General features: G+C 45.4%; 1 protein-coding gene across 1 annotated transcript in view; it reads left to right on the top strand.

Annotated features, from left to right (window-relative positions):
* The window catches only part of lypla1 (lysophospholipase 1), a 29,856-nt gene that overhangs the window by 226 nt on the left and 2,897 nt on the right, over window positions 1-26,733 (top strand). Inside the window, exons 2-8 of the mRNA XM_079805590.1 lie at window positions 48-79; window positions 151-216; window positions 3,390-3,437; window positions 3,550-3,620; window positions 5,495-5,568; window positions 7,936-8,037; window positions 21,044-21,217. Coding sequence (XP_079661716.1) covers window positions 48-79; window positions 151-216; window positions 3,390-3,437; window positions 3,550-3,620; window positions 5,495-5,568; window positions 7,936-8,037; window positions 21,044-21,217 — 567 coding nt within the window. The remainder of the gene's footprint in view (window positions 1-47; window positions 80-150; window positions 217-3,389; window positions 3,438-3,549; window positions 3,621-5,494; window positions 5,569-7,935; window positions 8,038-21,043; window positions 21,218-26,733) is intronic.

Here is a 26,733-nt window from a genome sequence, read left to right as displayed (position 1 = left end):
TTATAAACGCTATATTTTTTAGCTTGTTGTGTTTTTTCCTCCTCCAGGTGATATTCCTCCATGGCCTGGGAGACACAGGGTAAACTGGGAGTGAATGGACTCTAAATGAAGTTCCTAATAATAGTTTTTGACCAGATTTCCTCTCCTCAGACACGGATGGGCTCAGGCTCTGGCGGCGATCAGGACTCCTCATGTCAAGTACATCTGCCCTCATGCGTATGTACCAAACATATTCATACAGCACATTATCATATATCCCAGATAGCATACATCTGGGCCAACTACGGCACATACGGCTCAGTTCTGGCAGCGGTAAACGTCACATCAAGCCCGTTTTAGTGTGATATGTGTGGCCATAGACTATAAACATATGGGCGTAGTGTCTGTGACATCACCCCTAGGTTTCTGAAGAGCATTTTTTAAGCCTAAAGTGTGGTCGGCCGTCGCCATCTTGTCAACGCGCGTCACTCCCGGATAACCGAAAATGGGCAAAGAGGCGGGACGTGGGCAGAGCTGAGGTACCTGGTCGCTGAAACCACGCCCACCTCGCTCGACCATAGTGGCAATCCACCTGTCACTCAAATTATACGCAGAACTTTAATGTTGCGTTCACACCAGATGCGAATAGAGTGCCTGGAGCGAGTGATTTCAACGCTAAGTCAATGTATAGACGTGTTGACGCGCGTCTGGAGGTCCTGCGGCGCGATAGACAAGTTTCGCGCGACGCGATTCCGCCTCATTCAATCGTGCAGTTCACGCGAATGACGCGAATCGACCATCTTGTAATTTTTGTGCATTCACACGTTTGAAGTGAATTCGCGTCTGACGCCCGAAAAATCTGAACTTTGGCGTCAATTCGCGGCGCGTTAACCAATCAGGAGCCTGCTCGCTGTGGTCACATGGTGAAGTGATGTGATGAGAAACACAGCATAATTAAATATACTACTAATGTGTCTCAAAATGTAGTTTTAAGACTTTTTCAGGTGATAATGTCGTTGTTTAAAGCTCAAATCTGTGGTTTATTTATAAGAGAGAGCCAATTGAAAAAAAAAACGAATCGGAGTTGTGAGATCCAGTCTGTGGACGCGCTAATGGATGCAAAATGTTCAAGTGTCCATCTAGACGCGATTGTGACGATCTATTTGTGTTTGGTGTGAACGCAGCATAATGGTGCGTTCACACTAGACGTGAATGAAGCGTTTCGCGCGAGTGGTTTACATGCTAAGTCAACGCAAAGACGAGAATAGACATTCTGCGGCGCGAATGACATAACGCGCCGCGTTAACCAATCAGGAGCCTGCTCGCTGCTGACGTGTGAGAAACACAGCATAATTTAAAAATACTACTATTATTGTGTCACAAAATGTAGACATTTTCAGGCGAGAATGTAGTTGTTTAAAGCTCAAAACTGTGGTTTATTTATAAAGAGAGCGTTTGTTTAAAAGAATTTATCTTGTGTTTTTCGGAGTTTTTCGGAGTTGTGAGATCCAGTCTGTAAACACGTTCAAGCGTCCATCTAGACGCGATTGTGACGATCTATTTGTGTTTGGTGTGAACGCAGTATAATGGTGCGTTCACACTAGACGTGAATGAAGCGTTTTGCGCGAGTGATTTACATGTTAAGTCAACGCAAAGACGCGAATAGACATTCTGCGGTGCGATTCGCACGAACGAGGCGGCACGAATGACACGGGCCGAATTGAGAGTTTGACGCAAGTTGAAAAATCTGAACTTTGGCAGATATTCGTGCCGTGTTAACCAATCAGGAGCTTGCTCTAGTAGTGACAACAGTGAGGACATGTGTGCCGAAGTTGGCCCAGGTGAGGCCGGATATATCTGGGACGTGACCTGATATTTGCCTGTGTGATTTTTTTATGCCTTCATATTTCAAATTTAATTTCGATTTTGGCTTCCAGCAATCATGAACACAAGATAATCGATGTCAAACTGTTCACAGCGGAGCGCTTTCGTTCCTCCCTCAGCCAAACCCCCTTAGGGCCCGATCACACAGAACGCGTTTTTCAGGTTCGTCGCGTTTTTTAAAAAATTTTATAAGTTGCTAGGAAACCCACGAATCAGCTGTGCTGTCAGTCTCAAGGTAGCGGTCGCCACAATGGAAAGCCCGCCTCTCCAATCATTCGATTGGACAATAGAAAAAAATATGCGATGACGTCGGGCGTCTGAGTTGATTTTTTTCAACTTCATGCGCTCAGAGCGTTCCTTCTAAAGCGTGAGGGCGCATAAGCAGCGCACATAACGCTCTCTGCCAACAGAAATCTATTCAAAAGCGGCGCCTCTCGCTGCAAAAAACGCGTTTTGGTAAATATCGTTATAAACACAGTCTTAAGTGAATGTAAACACTGAGAGAGAGACTGTGTGTATCAGTGTATTAGATCCGTGCAGCTCTTAAAGGGACAGCAGCCTAATAAACCGGCTAATGTCAATCAAACAACAGAGCAGATCACTCACCGCTCCTGGACGAATAAAGTGCAGTTTGAATAAGGATGAGTCTGTATTTACTGTATACATCTGTGCTATTGTACATTTGATTACTTTATTCAATTAAACGCCGCTGTTATCTTGTTATTCCTGATAAACCTAAAGCACTGTTTATTTCATTACTTTTGTTCTGTTGTATTTCTGACTGTTTACTGTCTACGTTTTCATCGCTTGCTTATTAATAGACATTATTGAGATTATACTAAAATTGACGATTTATTTTTTGTGTATTTACATTTATGAATGTGAACAAAAGTAACTTTATACCAAAACTTGCTTTATTTTAGTCGTTAATTTATAAACCCAGAAATAATATGTTTATGCGATTAAAGCATTAATTTAATCTTATGCTTTAATCTAACTCCAAAAAAAATTCACAAAAAATGTCATGACAGGATCAAATCTGTATATAATATATATGTACATATGTATATCATATATATATATATATATATATATATATATATATATATATATATATATATATATATATTTAACGTTATTTGTGTAGAAAAGATTCTGAGCAAGTGAGCACAAATGAATAGTGACTCTGAATCAAGTGAATCAACTGAACCGATTCACTGTTCGGAGCGCTGTAAACGGCACACTCTGGCGACCCCTGCTGGTCAGAACAGTGTAAATGCAGTGAAAACTCAGTCCAAACATGCATAAACACAGCTTTTACACACCAACTGCAATGCTTTAGTGAAGCTGACATCATTAATGCAACTCACAAATCACCTGATACCACTAAACATGATTTTGATAGTTTGATACACACTCTCTGGTTCAAAACAAATGATTCATAAAGCGTGTTATGATCAGCTTGACTGAATGACTGGTTTTCTTCATCTCTCTTCCTCATGCTGTGATTCTGTAACTGACCCCAGACCAGTGATGCCGGTCACCCTGAACATGGGCATGGCGATGCCGTCCTGGTGAGACTAGCGCTGTTCTAGCTCTTCTTCTAGCTCTTCTTCTAGCTCTTCTTCTAGCTCTTCTTCTAGCTCTTCTTCTAGCTCTTCTTCATGACACTGATGTGCTCCTCAGGTTCGACATCATCGGCCTCCGCCTGGACGAGGAGGAGGACGAGCGGGGCATTAAGCGAGCGGCGGAGAGCAGTTAAGTGTGATCTGAGCCTCTGAGAGAGCAGTTAAGTGTGATCTGAGCCTCTGAGAGAGCAGTTAAGTGTGATCTGAGCCTCTGAGAGAGCAGTTAAGTGTGATCTGAGCCTCTGAGAGAGCAGTTAAGTGTGATCTGAGCCTCTGAGAGAGCAGTTAAGTGTGATCTGAGCCTCTGAGAGAGCAGTTAAGTGTGATCTGAGCCTCTGAGAGAGCAGTTAAGTGTGATCTGAGCCTCTGAGAGAGCAGTTAAGTGTGATCTGAGCCTCTGAGAGAGCAGTTAAGTGTGATCTCAGCCTCTGAGAGAGCAGTTAAGGGTCATCTGAGCCTCTGAGAGAGCAGTTAAGTGTCATCTGAGCCTCTGAGAGAGCAGTTAAGTGTGATCTGAGCCTCTGAGAGAGCAGTTAAGTGTGATCTGAGCCTCTGAGAGAGCAGTTAAGTGTGATCTGAGCCTCTGAGAGAGCAGTTAAGTGTGATCTGAGCCTCTGAGAGAGCAGTTAAGTGTGATCTGAGCCTCTGAGAGAGCAGTTAAGTGTGATCTGAGCCTCTGAGAGAGCAGTTAAGTGTGATCTGAGCCTCTGAGAGAGCAGTTAAGTGTGATCTCAGCCTCTGAGAGAGCAGTTAAGTGTGATCTAAGCCTCTGAGAGAGCAGTTAAGTGTGATCTGAGCCTCTGAGAGAGCAGTTTAGTGTGATCTGAGCTTCTGAGAGAGCAGTTAAGTGTGATCTGAGCCTCTGAGAGAGCAGTTAAGTGTGATCTGAGCCTCTGAGAGAGCAGTTAAGTGTGATCTGAGCCTCTGAGAGAGCAGTTAAGTGTGATCTGAGCCTCTGAGAGAGCAGTTAAGTGTGATCTGAGCCTCTGAGAGAGCAGTTAAGTGTGATCTGAGCCTCTGAGAGAGCAGTTAAGTGTGATCTGAGCCTCTGAGAGAGCAGTTAAGTGTGATCTGAGCCTCTGAGAGAGCAGTTAAGTGTGATCTGAGCCTCTGAGAGAGCAGTTAAGTGTGATCTCAGCCTCTGAGAGAGCAGTTAAGGGTCATCTGAGCCTCTGAGAGAGCAGTTAAGTGTCATCTGAGCCTCTGAGAGAGCAGTTAAGTGTGATCTGAGCCTCTGAGAGAGCAGTTAAGTGTGATCTGAGCCTCTGAGAGAGCAGTTAAGTGTGATCTGAGCCTCTGAGAGAGCAGTTAAGTGTGATCTGAGCCTCTGAGAGAGCAGTTAAGTGTGATCTGAGCCTCTGAGAGAGCAGTTAAGTGTGATCTGAGCCTCTGAGAGAGCAGTTAAGTGTGATCTGAGCCTCTGAGAGAGCAGTTAAGTGTGATCTCAGCCTCTGAGAGAGCAGTTAAGTGTGATCTAAGCCTCTGAGAGAGCAGTTAAGTGTGATCTGAGCCTCTGAGAGAGCAGTTTAGTGTGATCTGAGCTTCTGAGAGAGCAGTTAAGTGTGATCTGAGCCTCTGAGAGAGCAGTTAAGTGTGATCTTGAGCCTCTGAGAGAGCAGTTAAGTGTGATCTGAGTCTCTGAGAGAGCAGTTAAGTGTGATCTGAGCCTCTGAGAGAGCAGTTAAGTGAGATCTGAGCCTCTGAGAGAGCAGTTAAGTGTGATCTGAGCCTCTGAGAGAGCAGTTAAGTGTGATCTCAGCCTCTGAGAGAGCAGTTAAGTGTGATCTGAGCCTCTGAGAGAGCAGTTAAGTGTGATCTGAGCCTCTGAGAGAGCAGTTAAGTGTGATCTCAGCCTCTGAGAGAGCAGTTAAGTGTGATCTGAGCCTCTGAGAGAGCAGTTAAGTGTGATCTGAGCCTCTGAGAGAGCAGTTAAGTGTGATCTGAGCCTCTGAGAGAGCAGAACGCAGAGTCTGGCATTAATGATGGGCTGAATGTGTCCACAGTCCGAGCGCTGATCCAGCAGGAGGAGAAGAGCGGGATTCCCTCACACAGGATTGTGTTAGGAGGCTTTTCTCAGGTGAGGCCAGTGTCTCTCTCGCTCTCTCTCTCTCTCTCTCTCTCTCTCTCTCTCTCTCGCTCATTAAGACGGTCAAATGCTTCGTTCTAGGGATGCACCGAAATGAAAATTCTTGGCCGAAGCCGAATACCGATTGCGTTTTTTTTTAATTTATTCACTTATTTTGCCAATTCTTTCACAATTGCATAAATTAAATAGTAAAAATTAGCTTTATTTTAAACTATTTTGTCTTGTATTAATTACAAACTAGGGCTGTCATGATATTAGACTTTTCACACCACGGTTATCGTGGCCAAAATAATTTACGATATCGATATACACTCACCTAAAGGATTATTAGGAACACCTGTTCAATTTCTCATTTATCTAATCAACCAATCACATGGCAGTTGCTTCAGTGCATTTAGGGGTGTGGTCCTGGTCAAGACAATCTCCTGAACTCCACACTGAATGTCGGAATGGGAAAGAAAGGAGATTTAAGCAATTTTGAGCGTGGCATGGTTGTTGGTGCCAGACGGGCCAGTCTGAGTATTTCACAATCTGCTCAGTTACTGGGATTTTCACGCACAACCATTTCTAGGGTTTACAAAGAATGGTGTGAAAAGGGAAAAACATCCAGTATGCGGCAGTCCTGTGGGAGAAAATGCCTTGTTGATGCTAGAGGTCAGAGGTCATGGGCCGACTGATTCAAGCTGATAGAAGAGCAACTTTGACTGAAATAACCACTCGTTACAACCGAGGTCTGCAGCAAAGCATTTGTGAAGCCACAACACACACAACCTTGAGGCGGATGGGCTACAACAGCAGAAGACCCCACCGGGTACCACTCATCTCCACTACAAAGAGGAAAAAGAGGCGACAATTTGCACAAGCTCACCAAAATTGGACAGTTGAAGACTGGAAAAATGTTGCCTGGTCTGATGAGTCTGGATTTCTGTTGAGACATTCAGATGGTAGAGTCAGAATTTGGCGTAAACAGAATGAGAACATGGATCCATCATGCCTTGTTCCCACTGTGCAGGCTGGTGGTGGTGGTGTAATGGTGTGGGGGATGTTTTCTTGGCACACTTTAGGCCCCTTAGTGCCAATTGGGCATGGTTTAAATGCCACGGCCTACCTGAGCATTGTTTCTGCCCATGTCCATCCCTCTACATGCTTTGTAAGTAGACAAACCTGCAAAATCAGCAGTGTATCAAATACTTGTTCTCCACACTGTAAGACATGGTCAGACAAATATGGAGATATGGACACATCCCTGCAAATGACTAAAGCATTAAACACGTCTCAGATGCTCAAAAACACAATCATCTTCATTAAAACTACTGAGACTGATGCTCTCGCAGTGCTTCGGTCGCTCGTTCTCATAGCGGCCGTTGATCTTCAAATGAGCTGATGAATCAAATGCAGCTCGAATCTGTGGCTTTCGTTGACGTGAACTCCGTTAGATGTGCATATAGCGCGGGAATCAAAGATCAGATTTATGTTCATTTTGCGGAGAGTTGTAAGGGAAGACAACCTGCATGTGTTGTTTGTTAGTTTAGATTGTAGCCCGTTTCGTTTGCGAGCGAGTTTTGTAATAGGGGTGTTGTAATATACGGTATTGGCGATAACCGTGATATTCAAAGCACGAAATATCGACATTGTGTTCATTTAGGGTGTGACAATATATTATATAAAATATTAGTTTAAACGTTTACTATCACCACCACCACAGTAAAAACACACATTTGACAAGCTGAGCTTTAATGCTTCCACACTCGACATGTTTGCTGCTTTAGAAGCGAGCAACTCTCACACACACACGCACACACGCTGGCTGCTATATTTGATCAAGTCATCAAAAATGTCATTGTTCGGTTACATTTATTTGGTCTTTTCACTTATTTGGATGCCAAACATTCGGTGCATCCCTACTTCGGCCCTGAATGAATCAGCTGTTTGAATGAATCGTTTGAATGAATCAGCTGTTTGAATGAATCATTTGAATGAATCGTTTGAATGAATCGTTTGAATGACTCACTCTTTAACAGTGATAAGAGCTTTCAAGCTATGACTGTCAAACTCAGATTGATCTGACGCACATTAATCTCTCTTTTCTAACTAATCCGACTTACAGTTTTCCTAAAAATGACGATTAAATGGAAAAATCCCATAGACTGCATTGGCAGACAATTCAAACTCAAACTAACAAAAGACGCTTAAACATACTAGCGACATATTGTTTCAAAGCAGCTTTACATCATGCTAGCAACAATCTACAACATGTTAACAACATGCTAAACTCCCTAGCAAACCTCCAGACTGGTCGGGCTACTGCGCTGTTGTAATGTGTGTGTGTGTGTGTGTGTGTGTGTGTGTGTGTGTTAGGGTGGAGCGCTCTCTCTCTACAGCGCGCTGACGGAGCGGCGGACGCTAGCAGGTGTGGTGGCTCTCAGCTGCTGGCTGCCCCTCAGCAACTCCCTCTCACAGGTCAGTTAATGTCTACCTCACATCATCATCATCATCATCATCAACCCTTACAGCTCAAACATCAGTGAAGATCAACCTGAGCTTCAGCTCAACAGTCAAACAGCTCTTCAGGAGTGAGTGGGAGTCGTGGTGGGCATAAGACCTCAGGTCAGTGTGATAGGGCTCTATATGATTTCACCTGATCTCAGATCAGTGTGATAAGGCTCTATATGATTTCACCTGACCTCAGATCAGTGTGATAGGGCTCTATATGATTTCACCTGATCTCAGATCAGTGTGATAGGGCTCTATATGATTTCACCTGACCTCAGATCAGGTCGATAGGGCTCTATATGATTTCACCTGATCTCAGATCAGTGTGATAGGGCTCTATATGATTTCACCTGACCTCAGATCAGTGTGATAGGGCTCTATATGATTTCACCTGATCTCAGATCAGTGTGATAGGGCTCTATATGATTTCACCTGACCTCAGATCAGTGTGATAGGGCTCTATATGATTTCACCTGATCTCAGGTCAGTGTGATAGGGCTCTATATGATTTCACCTGATCTCAGATCAGTGTGATAGGGCTCTATATGATTTCACCTGAGCTCAGATCAGTGTGATAGGGCTCTATATGATTTCACCTGACCTCGGATCAGTGTGATAGGGCTCTATATGATTTCACCTGACCTCGGATCAGTGTGATAGGGCTCTATATGATTTCACCTGAGCTCAGATCAGTGTGTGATAGGGCTCTATATGATTTCACCTGATCTCAGGTCAGTGTGATAGGGCTCTATATGATTTCACCTGACCTCAGATCAGTGTGATAGGGCTCTATATGATTTCACCTGATCTCAGATCAGTGTGATAGGGCTCTATATGAATTCACCTGATCTCAGATCAGTGTGATAGGGCTCTATATGATTTCACCTGAGCTCAGATCAGTGTGATGGGGCTCTATATGATTTCACCTGAGCTCAGATCAGTGTGATAGGGCTCTATATGATTTCACCTGACCTCGGATCAGTGTGATAGGGCTCTATATGATTTCACCTGACCTCAGATCAGTGTGATAGGGCTCTATATGATTTCACCTGATCTCAGATCAGTGTGATAGGGCTCTATATGATTTCACCTGACCTCAGATCAGTGTGATAGGGCTCTATATGATTTCACCTGATCTCAGATCAGTGTGATAAGGCTCTATATGATTTCACCTGATCTCAGATCAGTGTGATAAGGCTCTATATGATTTCACCTGACCTCAGATCAGTGTGATAGGGCTCTATATGATTTCACCTGATCTCAGATCAGTGTGATAGGGCTCTATATGATTTCACCTGATCTCAGATACGTGTGATAATGCTCTATATGATTTCACCTGACCTCAGATCAGTGTGATAGGGCTCTATATGATTTCACCTGATCTCAGATCAGTGTGATAGGGCTCTATATGATTTCACCTGATCTCAGATCAGTGTGATAGGGCTCTATATAATTTCACCTGACCTCAGATCAGCGTGATAGGGCTCTATATGATTTCACCTGACCTCAGATTAGTGTGATAGGGCTCTATATGATTTCACCTGATCTCAGATCAGTGTGATAGGGCTCTATATGATTTCACCTGATAGGGCTCTATATAATTTCACCTGATCTCAGATCAGTGTGATAGGGCTCTATATGATTTCACCTGACCTCAGATTAGTGTGATAGAGCTCTATATGATTTCACCTGATCTCAGATCAGTGTGATAGGGCTCTATATGATTTCACCTGATAGGGCTCTATATAATTTCACCTGATCTCAGATCAGTGTGATAGGGCTCTATATAATTTCACCTGACCTCAGATCAGTGTGATAGGGCTCTATATGATTTCACCTGATCTCAGATCAGTGTGATAGGGCTCTATATGATTTCACCTGACCTCAGATCAGTGTGATTAGGCTCTATATGATTTCACCTGATCTCAGATCAGTGTGATAAGGCTCTATATGATTTCACCTGATCTCAGATCAGTGTGATAAGGCTCTATATGATTTCACCTGACCTCAGATCAGTGTGATAGGGCTCTATATGATTTCACCTGATCTCAGATCAGTGTGATAGGGCTCTATATGATTTCACCTGATCTCAGATCAGTGTGATAATGCTCTATATGATTTCACCTGACCTCAGATCAGTGTGATAGGGCTCTATATGATTTCACCTGATCTCAGATCAGTGTGATAGGGCTCTATATGATTTCACCTGACCTCAGATCAGTGTGATAGGGCTCTATATGATTTCACCTGACCTCAGATCAGTGTGATAGGGCTCTATATGATTTCACCTGACCTCAGATCAGTGTGATAGGGCTCTATATGATTTCACCTGAGCTCAGATCAGTGTGATAGGGCTCTATATGATTTCACCTGACCTCGGATCAGTGTGATAGGGCTCTATATGATTTCACCTGAGCTCAGATCAGTGTGATAGGGCTCTATATGATTTCACCTGATCTCAGGTCAGTGTGATAGGGCTCTATATGATTTCACCTGACCTCAGATCAGTGTGATAGGGCTCTATATGATTTCACCTGACCTCAGATCAGTGTGATAGGGCTCTATATGATTTCACCTGACCTCAGATCAGTGTGATAGGGCTCTATATGATTTCACCTGACCTCAGATCAGTGTGATAGGGCTCTATATGATTTCACCTGAGCTCAGATCAGTGTGATAGGGCTCTATATGATTTCACCTGACCTCAGATAAGTGTGATAAGGCTCTATATGATTTCACCTGATCTCAGATCAGTGTGATAAGGCTCTATATAATTTCACCTGATCTCAGATCAGTGTGATTGGGCTCTATATGATTTCACCTGATCTCAGATCAGTGTGATTAGGCTCCATATGATTTCAACTGATCTCAGATCAGTGTGATAAGGCTCTGTATGATTTCACCTGACCTCAGATCAGTGTGATAAGGCTCTATATGATTTCACCTGATAGGGCTCTATATGATTTCACCTGATCTCAGATCAGTGTGATAAGGCTCTATATGATTTCACCTGATCTCAGATCAGTGTGATAAGGCTCTATATGATTTCACCTGACCTCAGATCAGTGTGATTGGGCTCTATGATTTCACCTGATCTCAGATCAGTGTGATTAGGCTCCATATGATTTCACCTGACCTCAGATCAGTGTGATAGGGCTCTATATGATTTCACCTGATCTCAGATCAGTGTGATTAGGCTCTATATGATTTCACCTGACCTCAGATCAGTGTGATAAGGCTCTATATGATTTCACCTGATCTCAGATCAGTGTGATAGGGCTCTATATGATTTCACCTGACCTCAGATCAGTGTGATAGGGCTCTATATGATTTCACCTGACCTCAGATCAGTGTGATAGGGCTCTATATGATTTCACCTGATCTCAGATCAGTGTGATAAGGCTCTATATGATTTCACCTGACCTCAGATACGTGTGATAGGGCTCTATATGATTTCACCTGATCTCAGATCAGTGTGATAGGGCTCTATATGATTTCACCTGATCTCAGATCAGTGTGATAGGGCTCTATATGATTTCACCTGATCTCAGATCAGTGTGATAGGGCTCTATATAATTTCACCTGACCTCAGATCAGCGTGATAGGGCTCTATATGATTTCACCTGACCTCAGATTAGTGTGATAGGGCTCTATATGATTTCACCTGATCTCAGATCAGTGTGATAGGGCTCTATATGATTTCACCTGATAGGGCTCTATATAATTTCACCTGATCTCAGATCAGTGTGATAGGGCTCTATATGATTTCACCTGACCTCAGATTAGTGTGATAGAGCTCTATATGATTTCACCTGATCTCAGATCAGTGTGATAGGGCTCTATATGATTTCACCTGATAGGGCTCTATATAATTTCACCTGATCTCAGATCAGTGTGATAGGGCTCTATATGATTTCACCTGACCTCAGATCAGTGTGATAGGGCTCTATATGATTTCACCTGATCTCAGATCAGTGTGATAGGGCTCTATATGATTTCACCTGACCTCAGATCAGTGTGATAGGGCTCTATATGATTTCACCTGATCTCAGATCAGTGTGATAAGGCTCTATATGATTTCACCTGATCTCAGATCAGTGTGATAAGGCTCTATATGATTTCACCTGACCTCAGATCAGTGTGATAGGGCTCTATATGATTTCACCTGATCTCAGATCAGTGTGATTAGGCTCTATATGATTTCACCTGACCTCAGATCAGTGTGATAAGGCTCTATATGATTTCACCTGATCTCAGATCAGTGTGATTGGGCTCTATATGATTTCACCTGATCTCAGATCAGTGTGATTAGGCTCTATATGATTTCACCTGACCTCAGATCAGTGTGATAAGGCTCTATATGATTTCACCTGATCTCAGATCAGTGTGATAGGGCTCTATATGATTTCACCTGATAGGGCTCTATATAATTTCACCTGATCTCAGGTCAGTGTGATAGGGCTCTATATGATTTCACCTGACCTCAGATCAGTGTGATAGGGCTCTATATGATTTCACCTGATCTCAGATCAGTGTGATAGGGCTCTATATGATTTCACCTGATCTCAGATCAGTGTGATAGGGCTCTATATGATTTCACCTGATCTCAGATCAGTGTGATAGGGCTCTATATAATTTCACCTGACCTCAGATCAGCGTGATAGGGCTCTATATGATTTCACCTGACCTCAGATTAGTGTGATAGGGCTCTATATGATTTCACCTGATCTCAGATCAGTGTGATAGGGCTCTATATGATTTCACCTGATAGGGCTCTATATAATTTCACCTGATCTCAGATCAGTGTGATAGGGCTCTATATGATTTCACCTGACCTCAGATCAGTGTGATAGGGCTCTATATGATTTCACCTGATCTCAGATCAGTGTGATAGGGCTCTATATGATTTCACCTGACCTCAGATCAGTGTGATAAGGCTCTATATGATTTCACCTGATCTCAGATCAGTGTGATAAGGCTCTATATGATTTCACCTGATCTCAGATCAGTGTGATAAGGCTCTATATGATTTCACCTGACCTCAGATCAGTGTGATAGGGCTCTATATGATTTCACCTGATCTCAGATCAGTGTGATTAGGCTCTATATGATTTCACCTGACCTCAGATCAGTGTGATAAGGCTCTATATGATTTCACCTGATCTCAGATCAGTGTGATTGGGCTCTATATGATTTCACCTGATCTCAGATCAGTGTGATTAGGCTCTATATGATTTCACCTGACCTCAGATCAGTGTGATAAGGCTCTATATGATTTCACCTGATCTCAGATCAGTGTGATAGGGCTCTATATGATTTCACCTGATAGGGCTCTATATAATTTCACCTGATCTCAGGTCAGTGTGATAGGGCTCTATATGATTTCACCTGACCTCAGATCAGTGTGATAGGGCTCTATATGATTTCACCTGATCTCAGATCAGTGTGATAGGGCTCTATATGATTTCACCTGATCTTAGATCAGTGTGATAGGGCTCTATATGATTACACCTGAGCTCAGATCAGTGTGATAGGGCTCTATATGATTTCACCTGACCTCGGATCAGTGTGATAGGGCTCTATATGATTTCACCTGAGCTCAGATCAGTGTGATAGGGCTCTATATGATTTCACCTGATCTCAGGTCAGTGTGATAGGGCTCTATATGATTTCACCTGACCTCAGATCAGTGTGATAGGGCTCTATATGATTTCACCTGACCTCAGATCAGTGTGATAGGGCTCTATATGATTTCACCTGACCTCAGATCAGTGTGATAGGGCTCTATATGATTTCACCTGACCTCAGATCAGTGTGATAGGGCTCTATATGATTTCACCTGAGCTCAGATCAGTGTGATAGGGCTCTATATGATTTCACCTGACCTCAGATCAGTGTGATAAGGCTCTATATGATTTCACCTGATCTCAGATCAGTGTGATAAGGCTCTATATGATTTCACCTGACCTCAGATCAGTGTGATTGGGCTCTATGATTTCACCTGATCTCAGATCAGTGTGATTAGGCTCCATATGATTTCACCTGACCTCAGATCAGTGTGATAGGGCTCTATATGATTTCACCTGATCTCAGATCAGTGTGATTAGGCTCTATATGATTTCACCTGACCTCAGATCAGTGTGATAAGGCTCTATATGATTTCACCTGATCTCAGATCAGTGTGATAGGGCTCTATATGATTTCACCTGACCTCAGATCAGTGTGATAGGGCTCTATATGATTTCACCTGACCTCAGATCAGTGTGATAGGGCTCTATATGATTTCACCTGATCTCAGATCAGTGTGATAAGGCTCTATATGATTTCACCTGACCTCAGATACGTGTGATAGGGCTCTCTATGATTTCACCTGATCTCAGATCAGTGTGATAGGGCTCTATATGATTTCACCTGATCTCAGATCAGTGTGATAGGGCTCTATATGATTTCACCTGATCTCAGATCAGTGTGATAGGGCTCTATATAATTTCACCTGACCTCAGATCAGCGTGATAGGGCTCTATATGATTTCACCTGACCTCAGATTAGTGTGATAGGGCTCTATATGATTTCACCTGATCTCAGATCAGTGTGATAGGGCTCTATATGATTTCACCTGATAGGGCTCTATATAATATCACCTGATCTCAGATCAGTGTGATAGGGCTCTATATGATTTCACCTGACCTCAGATTAGTGTGATAGAGCTCTATATGATTTCACCTGATCTCAGATCAGTGTGATAGGGCTCTATATGATTTCACCTGATAAGGCTCTATATAATTTCACCTGATCTCAGATCAGTGTGATAGGGCTCTATATGATTTCACCTGAGCTCAGATCAGTGTGATAGGGCTCTATATGATTTCACCTGATCTCAGGTCAGTGTGATAGGGCTCTATATGATTTCACCTGACCTCAGATCAGTGTGATAGGGCTCTATATGATTTCACCTGATCTCAGATCAGTGTGATAAGGCTCTATATGATTTCACCTGATCTCAGATCAGTGTGATAAGGCTTTATATGATTTCACCTGACCTCAGATCAGTGTGATAGGGCTCTATATGATTTCACCTGATCTCAGATCAGTGTGATAGGGCTCTATATGATTTCACCTGATCTCAGATCAGTGTGATAATGCTCTATATGATTTCACCTGACCTCAGATCAGTGTGATAGGGCTCTATATGATTTCACCTGATCTCAGATCAGTGTGATAGGGCTCTATGATTTCACCTGACCTCAGATCAGTGTGATAGGGCTCTATATGATTTCACCTGACCTCAGATCAGTGTGATAGGGCTCTATATGATTTCACCTGATCTCAGATCAGTGTGATTAGGCTCTATATGATTTCACCTGACCTCAGATCAGTGTGATAAGGCTCTATATGATTTCACCTGACCTCAGATCAGTGTGATAGGGCTCTATATGATTTCACCTGAGCTCAGATCAGTGTGATAGGGCTCTATATGATTTCACCTGATCTCAGATCAGTGTGATAGGGCTCTATATGATTTCACCTGACCTCAGATCAGTGTGTGATAGGGCTCTATATGATTTCACCTGACCTCAGATCAGTGTGATAGGGCTCTATATGATTTCACCTGATCTCAGATCAGTGTGATAGGGCTCTATATGATTTCACCTGATCTCAGATCAGTGTGATAGGGCTCTATATGATTTCACCTGACCTCAGATCAGTGTGATAAGGCTCTATATGATTTCACCTGATCTCAGATCAGTGTGATAGGGCTCTATATGATTTCACCTGATCTCAGATCAGTGTGATAGTGCTCTATATGATTTCACCTGACCTCAGATCAGTGTGATAGGGCTCTTTATGATTTCACCTGATAGGGCTCTATATGATTTCACCTGACCTCAGATCAGTGTGATAGGGCTCTATATGATTTCACCTGACCACAGATCAGTGTGATAAGGCTCTATATGATTTCACCTGATCTCAGATCAGTGTGATAGGGCTCTATATGATTTCACCTGATCTCAGATCAGTGTGATAAGGCTCTATATGATTTCACCTGATCTCAGATCAGTGTGATTAGGCTCTATATGATTTCACCTGACCTCAGATCAGTGTGATAAGGCTCTATATGATTTCACCTGATCTCAGATCAGTGTGATTGGGCTCTATATGATTTCACCTGACCTCAGATCAGTGTGATAGGGCTCTATATGATTTCACCTGACCTCAGATCAGTGTGATAGGGCTCTATATGATTTCACCTGATCTCAGATCAGTGTGATAGGGCTCTTTATGATTTCACCTGATAGGGCTCTATATGATTTCACCTGATCTCAGATCAGTGTGATAGGGCTCTATATGATTTCACCTGATAGGGCTCTATATAATTTCACCTGATCTCAGATCAGTGTGATAGGGCTCTATATGATTTCACCTGACCTCAGATCAGTGTGATAGGGCTCTATATGATTTCACCTGATCTCAGATCAGTGTGATAGGGCTCTATATGATTTCACCTGATCTCAGATCAGTGTGATAGGGCTCTATATGATTTCACCTGACCTCAGATCAGTGTGATAAGGCTCCATATGATTTCACCTGATCTCAGATCAGTGTGATAGGGCTCTATATGATTTCACCTGATCTCAGATCAGTGTGATAGTGCTCTATATGATTTCACCTGACCTCAGATCAGTGTGATAGTGCTCTATATGATATCACCTGATCTCAGATCAGTGTGATAGGGCTCTATATGATTTCACCTGATCTCAGATCAGTGTGATAGGGCTCTATATGATTTCACCTGAGCTCAGATCAGTGTGATAGGGCTCTATATGATTTCACCTGATCTCAGGTCAGTGTGATAGGGCTCTATATGATTTCACCTGACCTCAGATCAGTGTGATAGGGCTCTATATGATTTCACCTGACCTCAGATCAGTGTGATAGGGCTCTATATGATTTCACCTGACCTCAGATCAGTGTGATAGGGCTCTATATGATTTCACCTGACCTCAGATCAGTGTGATAGGGCTCTATATGATTTCACCTGAGCTCAGATCAGTGTGATAGGGCTCTATATGATTTCACCTGACCTCAGATCAGTGTGATAAGGCTCTATATGATTTCACCTGATCTCAGATCAGTGTGATAAGGCTCTATATGATTTCACCTGACCTCAGATCAGTGTGATTGGGCTCTATGATTTCACCTGATCTCAGATCAGTGTGATTAGGCTCCATATGATTTCACCTGACCTCAGATCAGTGTGATAGGGCTCTATATGATTTCACCTGATCTCAGATCAGTGTGATTAGGCTCTATATGATTTCACCTGACCTCAGATCAGTGTGATAAGGCTCTATATGATTTCACCTGATCTCAGATCAGTGTGATAGGGCTCTATATGATTTCACCTGACCTCAGATCAGTGTGATAGGGCTCTATATGATTTCACCTGACCTCAGATCAGTGTGATAGGGCTCTATATGATTTCACCTGATCTCAGATCAGTGTGATAAGGCTCTATATGATTTCACCTGACCTCAGATACGTGTGATAGGGCTCTATATGATTTCACCTGATCTCAGATCAGTGTGATAGGGCTCTATATGATTTCACCTGATCTCAGATCAGTGTGATAGGGCTCTATATGATTTCACCTGATCTCAGATCAGTGTGATAGGGCTCTATATAATTTCACCTGACCTCAGATCAGCGTGATAGGGCTCTATATGATTTCACCTGACCTCAGATTAGTGTGATAGGGCTCTATATGATTTCACCTGATCTCAGATCAGTGTGATAGGGCTCTATATGATTTCACCTGATAGGGCTCTATATAATATCACCTGATCTCAGATCAGTGTGATAGGGCTCTATATGATTTCACCTGACCTCAGATTAGTGTGATAGAGCTCTATATGATTTCACCTGATCTCAGATCAGTGTGATAGGGCTCTATATGATTTCACCTGATAGGGCTCTATATAATTTCACCTGATCTCAGATCAGTGTGATAGGGCTCTATATGATTTCACCTGAGCTCAGATCAGTGTGATAGGGCTCTATATGATTTCACCTGATCTCAGGTCAGTGTGATAGGGCTCTATATGATTTCACCTGACCTCAGATCAGTGTGATAGGGCTCTATATGATTTCACCTGATCTCAGATCAGTGTGATAAGGCTCTATATGATTTCACCTGATCTCAGATCAGTGTGATAAGGCTTTATATGATTTCACCTGACCTCAGATCAGTGTGATAGGGCTCTATATGATTTCACCTGATCTCAGATCAGTGTGATAGGGCTCTATATGATTTCACCTGATCTCAGATCAGTGTGATAATGCTCTATATGATTTCACCTGACCTCAGATCAGTGTGATAGGGCTCTATATGATTTCACCTGATCTCAGATCAGTGTGATAGGGCTCTATATGATTTCACCTGACCTCAGATCAGTGTGATAGGGCTCTATATGATTTCACCTGACCTCAGATCAGTGTGATAGGGCTCTATATGATTTCACCTGATCTCAGATCAGTGTGATTAGGCTCTATATGATTTCACCTGACCTCAGATCAGTGTGATAAGGCTCTATATGATTTCACCTGACCTCAGATCAGTGTGATAGGGCTCTATATGATTTCACCTGAGCTCAGATCAGTGTGATACGGCTCTATATGATTTCACCTGATCTCAGATCAGTGTGATAGGGCTCTATATGATTTCACCTGACCTCAGATCAGTGTGTGATAGGGCTCTATATGATTTCACCTGACCTCAGATCAGTGTGATAGGGCTCTATATGATTTCACCTGATCTCAGATCAGTGTGATAGGGCTCTATATGATTTCACCTGATCTCAGATCAGTGTGATAGGGCTCTATATGATTTCACCTGACCTCAGATCAGTGTGATAGGGCTCTATATGATTTCACCTGACCTCAGATCAGTGTGATTGGGCTCTATATGATTTCACCTGATCTCAGATCAGTGTGATAGGGCTCTTTATGATTTCACCTGATAGGGCTCTATATGATTTCACCTGATCTCAGATCAGTGTGATAGGGCTCTATATGATTTCACCTGACCTCAGATCAGTGTGATAGGGCTCTTTATGATTTCACCTGATAGGGCTCTATATGATTTCACCTGACCTCAGATCAGTGTGATAGGGCTCTATATGATTTCACCTGACCACAGATCAGTGTGATAAGGCTCTATATGATTTCACCTGATCTCAGATCAGTGTGATAGGGCTCTATATGATTTCACCTGATCTCAGATCAGTGTGATAAGGCTCTATATGATTTCACCTGATCTCAGATCAGTGTGATTAGGCTCTATATGATTTCACCTGACCTCAGATCAGTGTGATAAGGCTCTATATGATTTCACCTGATCTCAGATCAGTGTGATTGGGCTCTATATGATTTCACCTGACCTCAGATCAGTGTGATAGGGCTCTATATGATTTCACCTGACCTCAGATCAGTGTGATTGGGCTCTATATGATTTCACCTGATCTCAGATCAGTGTGATAGGGCTCTTTATGATTTCACCTGATAGGGCTCTATATGATTTCACCTGATCTCAGATCAGTGTGATAGGGCTCTATATGATTTCACCTGATAGGGCTCTATATAATTTCACCTGATCTCAGATCAGTGTGATAGGGCTCTATATGATTTCACCTGACCTCAGATCAGTGTGATAGGGCTCTATATGATTTCACCTGATCTCAGATCAGTGTGATAGGGCTCTATATGATTTCACCTGATCTCAGATCAGTCTGATAGGGCTCTATATGATTTCACCTGACCTCAGATCAGTGTGATAAGGCTCCATATGATTTCACCTGATCTCAGATCAGTGTGATAGGGCTCTATATGATTTCACCTGATCTCAGATCAGTGTGATAGTGCTCTATATGATTTCACCTGACCTCAGATCAGTTCGATAGTGCTCTATATGATTTCACCTGATCTCAGATCAGTGTGATAGGGCTCTATATGATTTCACCTGATCTCAGATCAGTGTGATAGTGCTCTATATGATTTCACCTGACCACAGATCAGTGTGATAAGGCTCTATATGATTTCACCTGACCTCAGATCAGTGTGATAGGGCTCTATATGATTTCACCTGACCTCAGATCAGTGTGATAAGGCTCTATATGATTTCACCTGATCTCAGATCAGTGTGATAGGGCTCTATATGATTTCACCTGACCACAGATCAGTGTGATAAGGCTCTATATGATTTCACCTGATCTCAGATCAGTGTGATAGGGCTCTATATGATTTCACCTGATCTCAGATCAGTGTGATAGTGCTCTATATGATTTCACCTGACCTCAGATCAGTGTGATAGGGCTCTATGATTTCACCTGACCTCAGATCAGTGTGATAGGGCTCTATATGATTTCACCTGACCTCAGATCAGTGTGATAGGGCTCTATATGATTTCACCTGACCTCAGATCAGTGTGATAGGGCTCTATATGAATTCACCTGATCTCAGATCAGTGTGATAGGGCTCTATATGATTTCACCTGATCTCCGGCCAGTTTTATACATTTGTATAATAGAAAGGAAGAGTTGCAGTTAAAAGTCTCCTAGTGCTCTGATTAGCCAAACTCTTCATAAAACTAATAATACAGTTCACTAAAATAACTCTTATTACAGAGACTTGTCATGTTTAGTGATATCAGATGATTTGTGAGTTGCATTAATGATGTCAGCTTCACTGAAGCATTGCAGTTGGTGTGTAAAAGCTGTGTTTATGCATGTGTTTGCTGCAGTTACACTGTTCTGACCAGCAGGGGTCGCCAGAGTGAGCTATCACTAACCCTGATTCAGATCTGATCTCCCTTCTGTCTTCATTGAGCATCTCCTTTAGGGAGAGATGTGTCCCGGTGGGCGGTGATGCGTGTCATGTCTCCATCACGCGTGTTTCTCTCTCTCTGTATGTTCTGCAGCCGCTGATGGGCTGTAATAAGGACATGCCGGTTCTGCAGTGCCATGGTGAAGCAGATCCTGTGGTTCCTCCCATCTTGGGCAGTCTCGCGGTGGAGAAGCTCAAAGCCATGCTGAACCCCTCCAATATCACCTTCAAAACATATCCCGGGATTCCTCACAGCGCATGTCCTGAGGTTGGTCCTGGAATCATGATCTAACGAGTCGCCTCAACATTAACCCTTAAATGCATGACCGTTTCACCAAACATTCGTACATATTCGGGTCTTTAGCGACCCGGATCTATATCTAACACGAATAGATCTATACCTGTCGCGATAATATATAAAACTCCTGATATTAGAGCAACAAATACAGAAGAATAAAATAAAACATATTTAATTACATTTTGGAGCTTGGAAGAGTTCAGTTTGATCAGATGTTTTATCCCATCATCATCATCATCATCACTGTCCACAGTACATTCAGCATCTGCCTCATATTCGCCATCTCACACATATTCTCAAAACTCATTTTTAACGTCTTCATAATAAATATTTTGATCACTGACAGCTTCTTCACCAGATCCATCATCAAATGACACTAATATTTGATTGTGTTCAGTTCTTGCTCTGCAGTAAATCGGAGCCATTTCAAGTTCTGCAGATTATAATTATTATTGTTTTGTTTTCTGCCTGCGGTGACTATGAGTGTAACGTCACTTCATCATTGCGTATCAGACTTTGCCACCTTGTGGAATAAAGGTGAACTGCACTTATTTCGTCATTATAGATTTATTTCTTATTGTGCAGAAAAAAAATATACGTACAATCTTACAAACCTCGGGTCGTTAGCGACCCTATACAATTTTGACAAAAAACTAGTGGAAAAACAGGCACTCAATTATAATTTTATAATTTTTTTCTTGTTATATTGTTTAAAATGGATTGATTGAGGAATAGGTTGAAGTCTAACTTTAAAAAATGAATGAGGAGGATAGTAGTGAATGACGTCCCGGGTCGATAAAGACCCAAGGTAAGCATTTAAGGGTTAACTCTATGGTTGGATCATTCCTGCTAAAGCTAAAGCTTTAAAGCTAAAGCTAAAGCTCCAATCTCCCAAAAATCTAGAAAAAAGTCTGTTAGTGCCTCAGTGACTTCACTCAGAGAAGCCGTCAATCTCAGCTGTCAATCATGACGACACACCCCCCGTTTTTATAGTATCAAATAACTCACTAAAACTAAACTTATTTAAAAAACCAACACTTAAATTAAGTCATTGTGATAAAAACTGCCTAAAATGACAGAAACCATCTCTAAGAAACAATTATTTGAGGTGTAATGTAATTGTTTAGTGTCTCGTGTCCATTCTAACACATGGAGGGGTGGGGTTTATGAGCTATACTGGGAGCGGCCACTGGGGGATGATGGAGAGGTAGGATTTATGAGCTATACTGGGACCGGCCACTGGGGGATGATGGAGAGGTAGGATTTATGAGCTATACTGGGACCGGCCACTGGGGGGTGATGGAGAGGTGGGGTTTATGAGCTATACTGGGAGTGGCCACTGGGGGGCGATGGAGGGGTGGGGTTTATGAGCTATACTGGGAGCGGCCACTGGGGGGCGATGGAGAGGTGGGGTTTATGAGCTATACTGGGAGCGGCCACTGGGGGGCGATGGAGAGGTGGGGTTTATGAGCTATACTGGGAGCGGCCACTGGGGGGCGATGGAGAGGTGGGGTTTATGAGCTATACTGGGAGCGGCCATTGGGGGGCGATGGAGAGGTGGGGTTTATGAGCTATACCGGGAGGGGCCACTGGGGGGCGATGGAGAGGTGGGGTTTATGAGCTATACTGGGAGCGGCCACTGGGGGGCGATGGAGGGGTGGGGTTTATGAGCTATACTGGGAGCGGCCACTGGGGGGCGATCGAGGGGTGGGGTTTATGAGCTATACTGGGAGCGGCCACTGTTGGGCGATGGAGAGGTGGGGTTTATGAGCTATACTGGGAGCGGCCACTGGGGGGCGATCGAGGGGTGGGGTTTATGAGCTATACTGGGAGCGGCCACTGGGGGGCGATCGAGGGGTGGGGTTTATGAGCTATACTGGGAGCGGCCACTGGGGGGCGATGGAGAGGTGGGGTTTATGAGCTATACTGGGAGCGGCCACTGGGGGGCGATCGAGGGGTGGGGTTTATGAGCTATACTGGGAGCGGCCACTGGGGGGCGATCGAGGGGTGGGGTTTATGAGCTATACTGGGAGCGGCCACTGGGGGGCGATGGAGGGGTGGGGTTTATGAGCTATACTGGGAGCGGCCACTGGGGGGCGATGGAGAGGTGGGGTTTATGAGCTATACTGGGAGCGGCCACTGGGGGGCGATCGCGGGGTGGGGTTTATGAGCTATACTGGGAGCGGCCACTGGGGGGCGATCGAGGGGTGGGGTTTATGAGCTATACTGGGAGCGGCCACTGGGGGGCGATGGAGGGGTGGGGTTTATGAGCTATACTGGGAGCGGCCACTGGGGGGCGATCGAGGGGTGGGGTTTATAAGCTATACTGGGAGCGGCCATTGGGGGGCGATGGAGAGGTGGGGTTTTATGAGCTATACTGGGAGCGGCCACTGGGGGGCGATGGAGGGGTGGGGTTTATGAGCTATACTGGGAGTGGCCACTGGGGGGCGATGGAGGGGTGGGGTTTATGAGCTATACTGGGAGCGGCCACTGGGGGGCGATGGAGGGGTGGGGTTTATGAGCTATACTGGGAGCGGCCATTGGGGGGCGATGGAGAGGTGGGGTTTATGAGCTATACTGGGAGCGGCCACTGGTGGGCGATGGAGGGGTGGGGTTTATGAGCTATACTGGGACCGGCCACTGGGGGGCGATGGAGAGGTGGGGTTTATGAGCTATACTGGGAGCGGCCACTGGTGGGCGATGGAGGGGTGGGGTTTATGAGCTATACTGGGAGCGGCCACTGGTGGGCGATGGAGAGGTGGGGTTTATGAGCTATACTGGGACCGGCCACTGGGGGGCGATGGAGAGGTGGGGTTTATGAGCTATACTGGGAGCGGCCACTGGTGGGCGATGGAGGGGTGGGGTTTATGAGCTATACTGGGTGCGGCCACTGGGGGGGCGATGGAGAGGTGGGGTTTATGAGCTATACTAGAACCGGCCACTGGGGGGCGATGGAGAGGTGGGGTTTATGAGCTATACTGGGAGCGGCCACTGGGGGGCGATCGAGAGGTGGGGTTTATGAGCTATACTGGGACCGGCCAATGGTGGGCGATCGAGGGGTGGGGTTTATGAGCTATACTGGGAGCGGCCACTGGGGGGCGATGGAGAGGTGGGGTTTATGAGCTATACTGGGAGCGGCCAGGTTTATGAGCTATACTGGGAGCGGCCACTGGGGGGCGATCGAGGGGTGGGGTTTATGAGCTATACTGGGAGCGGCCACTGGGGGGCGATGGAGGGGTGGGGTTTATGAGCTATACTGGGAGCGGCCACTGGGGGGCGATCGAGGGGTGGGGTTTATAAGCTATACTGGGAGCGGCCATTGGGGGGCGATGGAGAGGTGGGGTTTTATGAGCTATACTGGGAGCGGCCACTGGGGGGCGATGGAGGGGTGGGGTTTATGAGCTATACTGGGAGTGGCCACTGGGGGGCGATGGAGGGGTGGGGTTTATGAGCTATACTGGGAGCGGCCACTGGGGGGCGATGGAGGGGTGGGGTTTATGAGCTATACTGGGAGCGGCCATTGGGGGGCGATGGAGAGGTGGGGTTTATGAGCTATACTGGGAGCGGCCACTGGTGGGCGATGGAGGGTTGGGGTTTATGAGCTATACTGGGAGCGGCCACTGGGGGGCGATGGAGAGGTGGGGTTTATGAGCTATACTGGGAGCGGCCACTGGTGGGCGATGGAGGGGTGGGGTTTATGAGCTATACTGGGTGCGGCCACTGGGGGGGCGATGGAGAGGTGGGGTTTATGAGCTATACTAGAACCGGCCACTGGGGGGCGATGGAGAGGTGGGGTTTATGAGCTATACTGGGAGCGGCCACTGGGGGGCGATCGAGAGGTGGGGTTTATGAGCTATACTGGGACCGGCCAATGGTGGGCGATCGAGGGGTGGGGTTTATGAGCTATACTGGGAGCGGCCACTGGGGGGCGATCGAGGGGTGGGATTTATGAGCTATACTGGGAGCGGCCACTGGGGGGCGATGGAGAGGTGGGGTTTATGAGCTATACTGGGAGCGGCCAGGTTTATGAGCTATACTGGGAGCGGCCACTGGGGGGCGATCGAGGGGTGGGGTTTATGAGCTATACTGGGAGCGGCCACTGGGGGGCGATCGAGGGGTGGGGTTTATGAGCTATACTGGGAGCGGCCAGGTTTATGAGCTATACTGGGAGCGGCCACTGGGGGGCGATCGAGGGGTGGGGTTTATGAGCTATACTGGGAGCGGCCACTGGGGGGCGATGGAGGGGTGGGGTTTATGAGCTATACTGGGAGCGGCCACTGGGGGGCGATCGAGGGGTGGGGTTTATGAGCTATACTGGGAGCGGCCACTGGGGGGCGATGGAGGGGTGGGGTTTATGAGCTATACTGGGAGCGGCCACTGGGGGGCGATGGAGGGGTGGGGTTTATGAGCTATACTGGGAGCGGCCACTGGGGGGCGATCGAGGGGTGGGGTTTATGAGCTATACTGGGAGCGGCCACTGGGGGGCGATGGAGGGGTGGGGTTTATGAGCTATACTGGGAGCGGCCACTGGGGGGCGATGGAGGGGTGGGGTTTATGAGCTATACTGGGAGCGGCCACTGGGGGGCGATCGAGGGGTGGGGTTTATGAGCTATACTGGGAGCGGCCACTGGGGGGCGATCGAGGGGTGGGGTTTATGAGCTATACTGGGAGCGGCCACTGGGGGGCGATCGAGGGGTGGGGTTTATGAGCTATACTGGGACCGGCCACTGGGGGGCGATGGAGAGGTGGGGTTTATGAGCTATACTGGGAGCGGCCACTGGGGGGCGATTGAGGGGTGGGGTTTATGAGCTATACTGGGAGCGGCCACTGGGGGGCGATCGAGGGGTGGGGTTTATGAGCTATACTGGGAGCGGCCACTGGGGGGCGATTGAGGGGTGGGGTTTATGAGCTATACTGGGAGCGGCCACTGGGGGGCGATCGAGGGGTGGGGTTTATGAGCTATACTGGAAGCGGCCACTGGGGGGGCGATCGAGGGGTGGGGTTTATGAGCTATACTGGAAGCGGCCACTGGGGGGCGATCGAGGGGTGGGGTTTATGAGCTATACTGGAAGCGGCCACTGGGGGGCGATCGAGGGGTGGGGTTTATGAGCTATACTGGAAGCGGCCACTGGGGGGCGATCGAGGGGCGGAGGCTTCAGTTTCTGAGAGGAGTACTCAGGCTTGGGATGGATGAGCTGCTGGGTTCATTAATATTCATCACGTTGACAGCATTCGCTCAAACTGATTTGCTGAAATCAAAACAAGCACAGGAAAAGATGAGCGCCAGCCAATGAGATTGCCGTTTGCACATTAGCTCCGCCCACAACTGGAAAAAAACAGCATATCTTCTGCTTGTTCTTAAAAGCTGAATAATTCCAAACAAACTCTGTTATTTTGAGAAAAATACAACAAAGAATATTGTTAACATGTAGCGCGTCGATTTTGCGTGGTATGTAAGACTCTCGCTCGCGCGCGTGTGTGTGTGC

The sequence above is a fragment of the Gobio gobio genome (assembly GCF_949357685.1).
Source record: "Gobio gobio genome assembly, chromosome: 2".
Lineage (NCBI taxonomy): Eukaryota > Metazoa > Chordata > Actinopteri > Cypriniformes > Gobionidae > Gobio > Gobio gobio.
The sequence above is the reverse complement of the archived record's forward strand: the minus strand, read 5'-3'. Positions and strand labels throughout refer to the sequence as shown.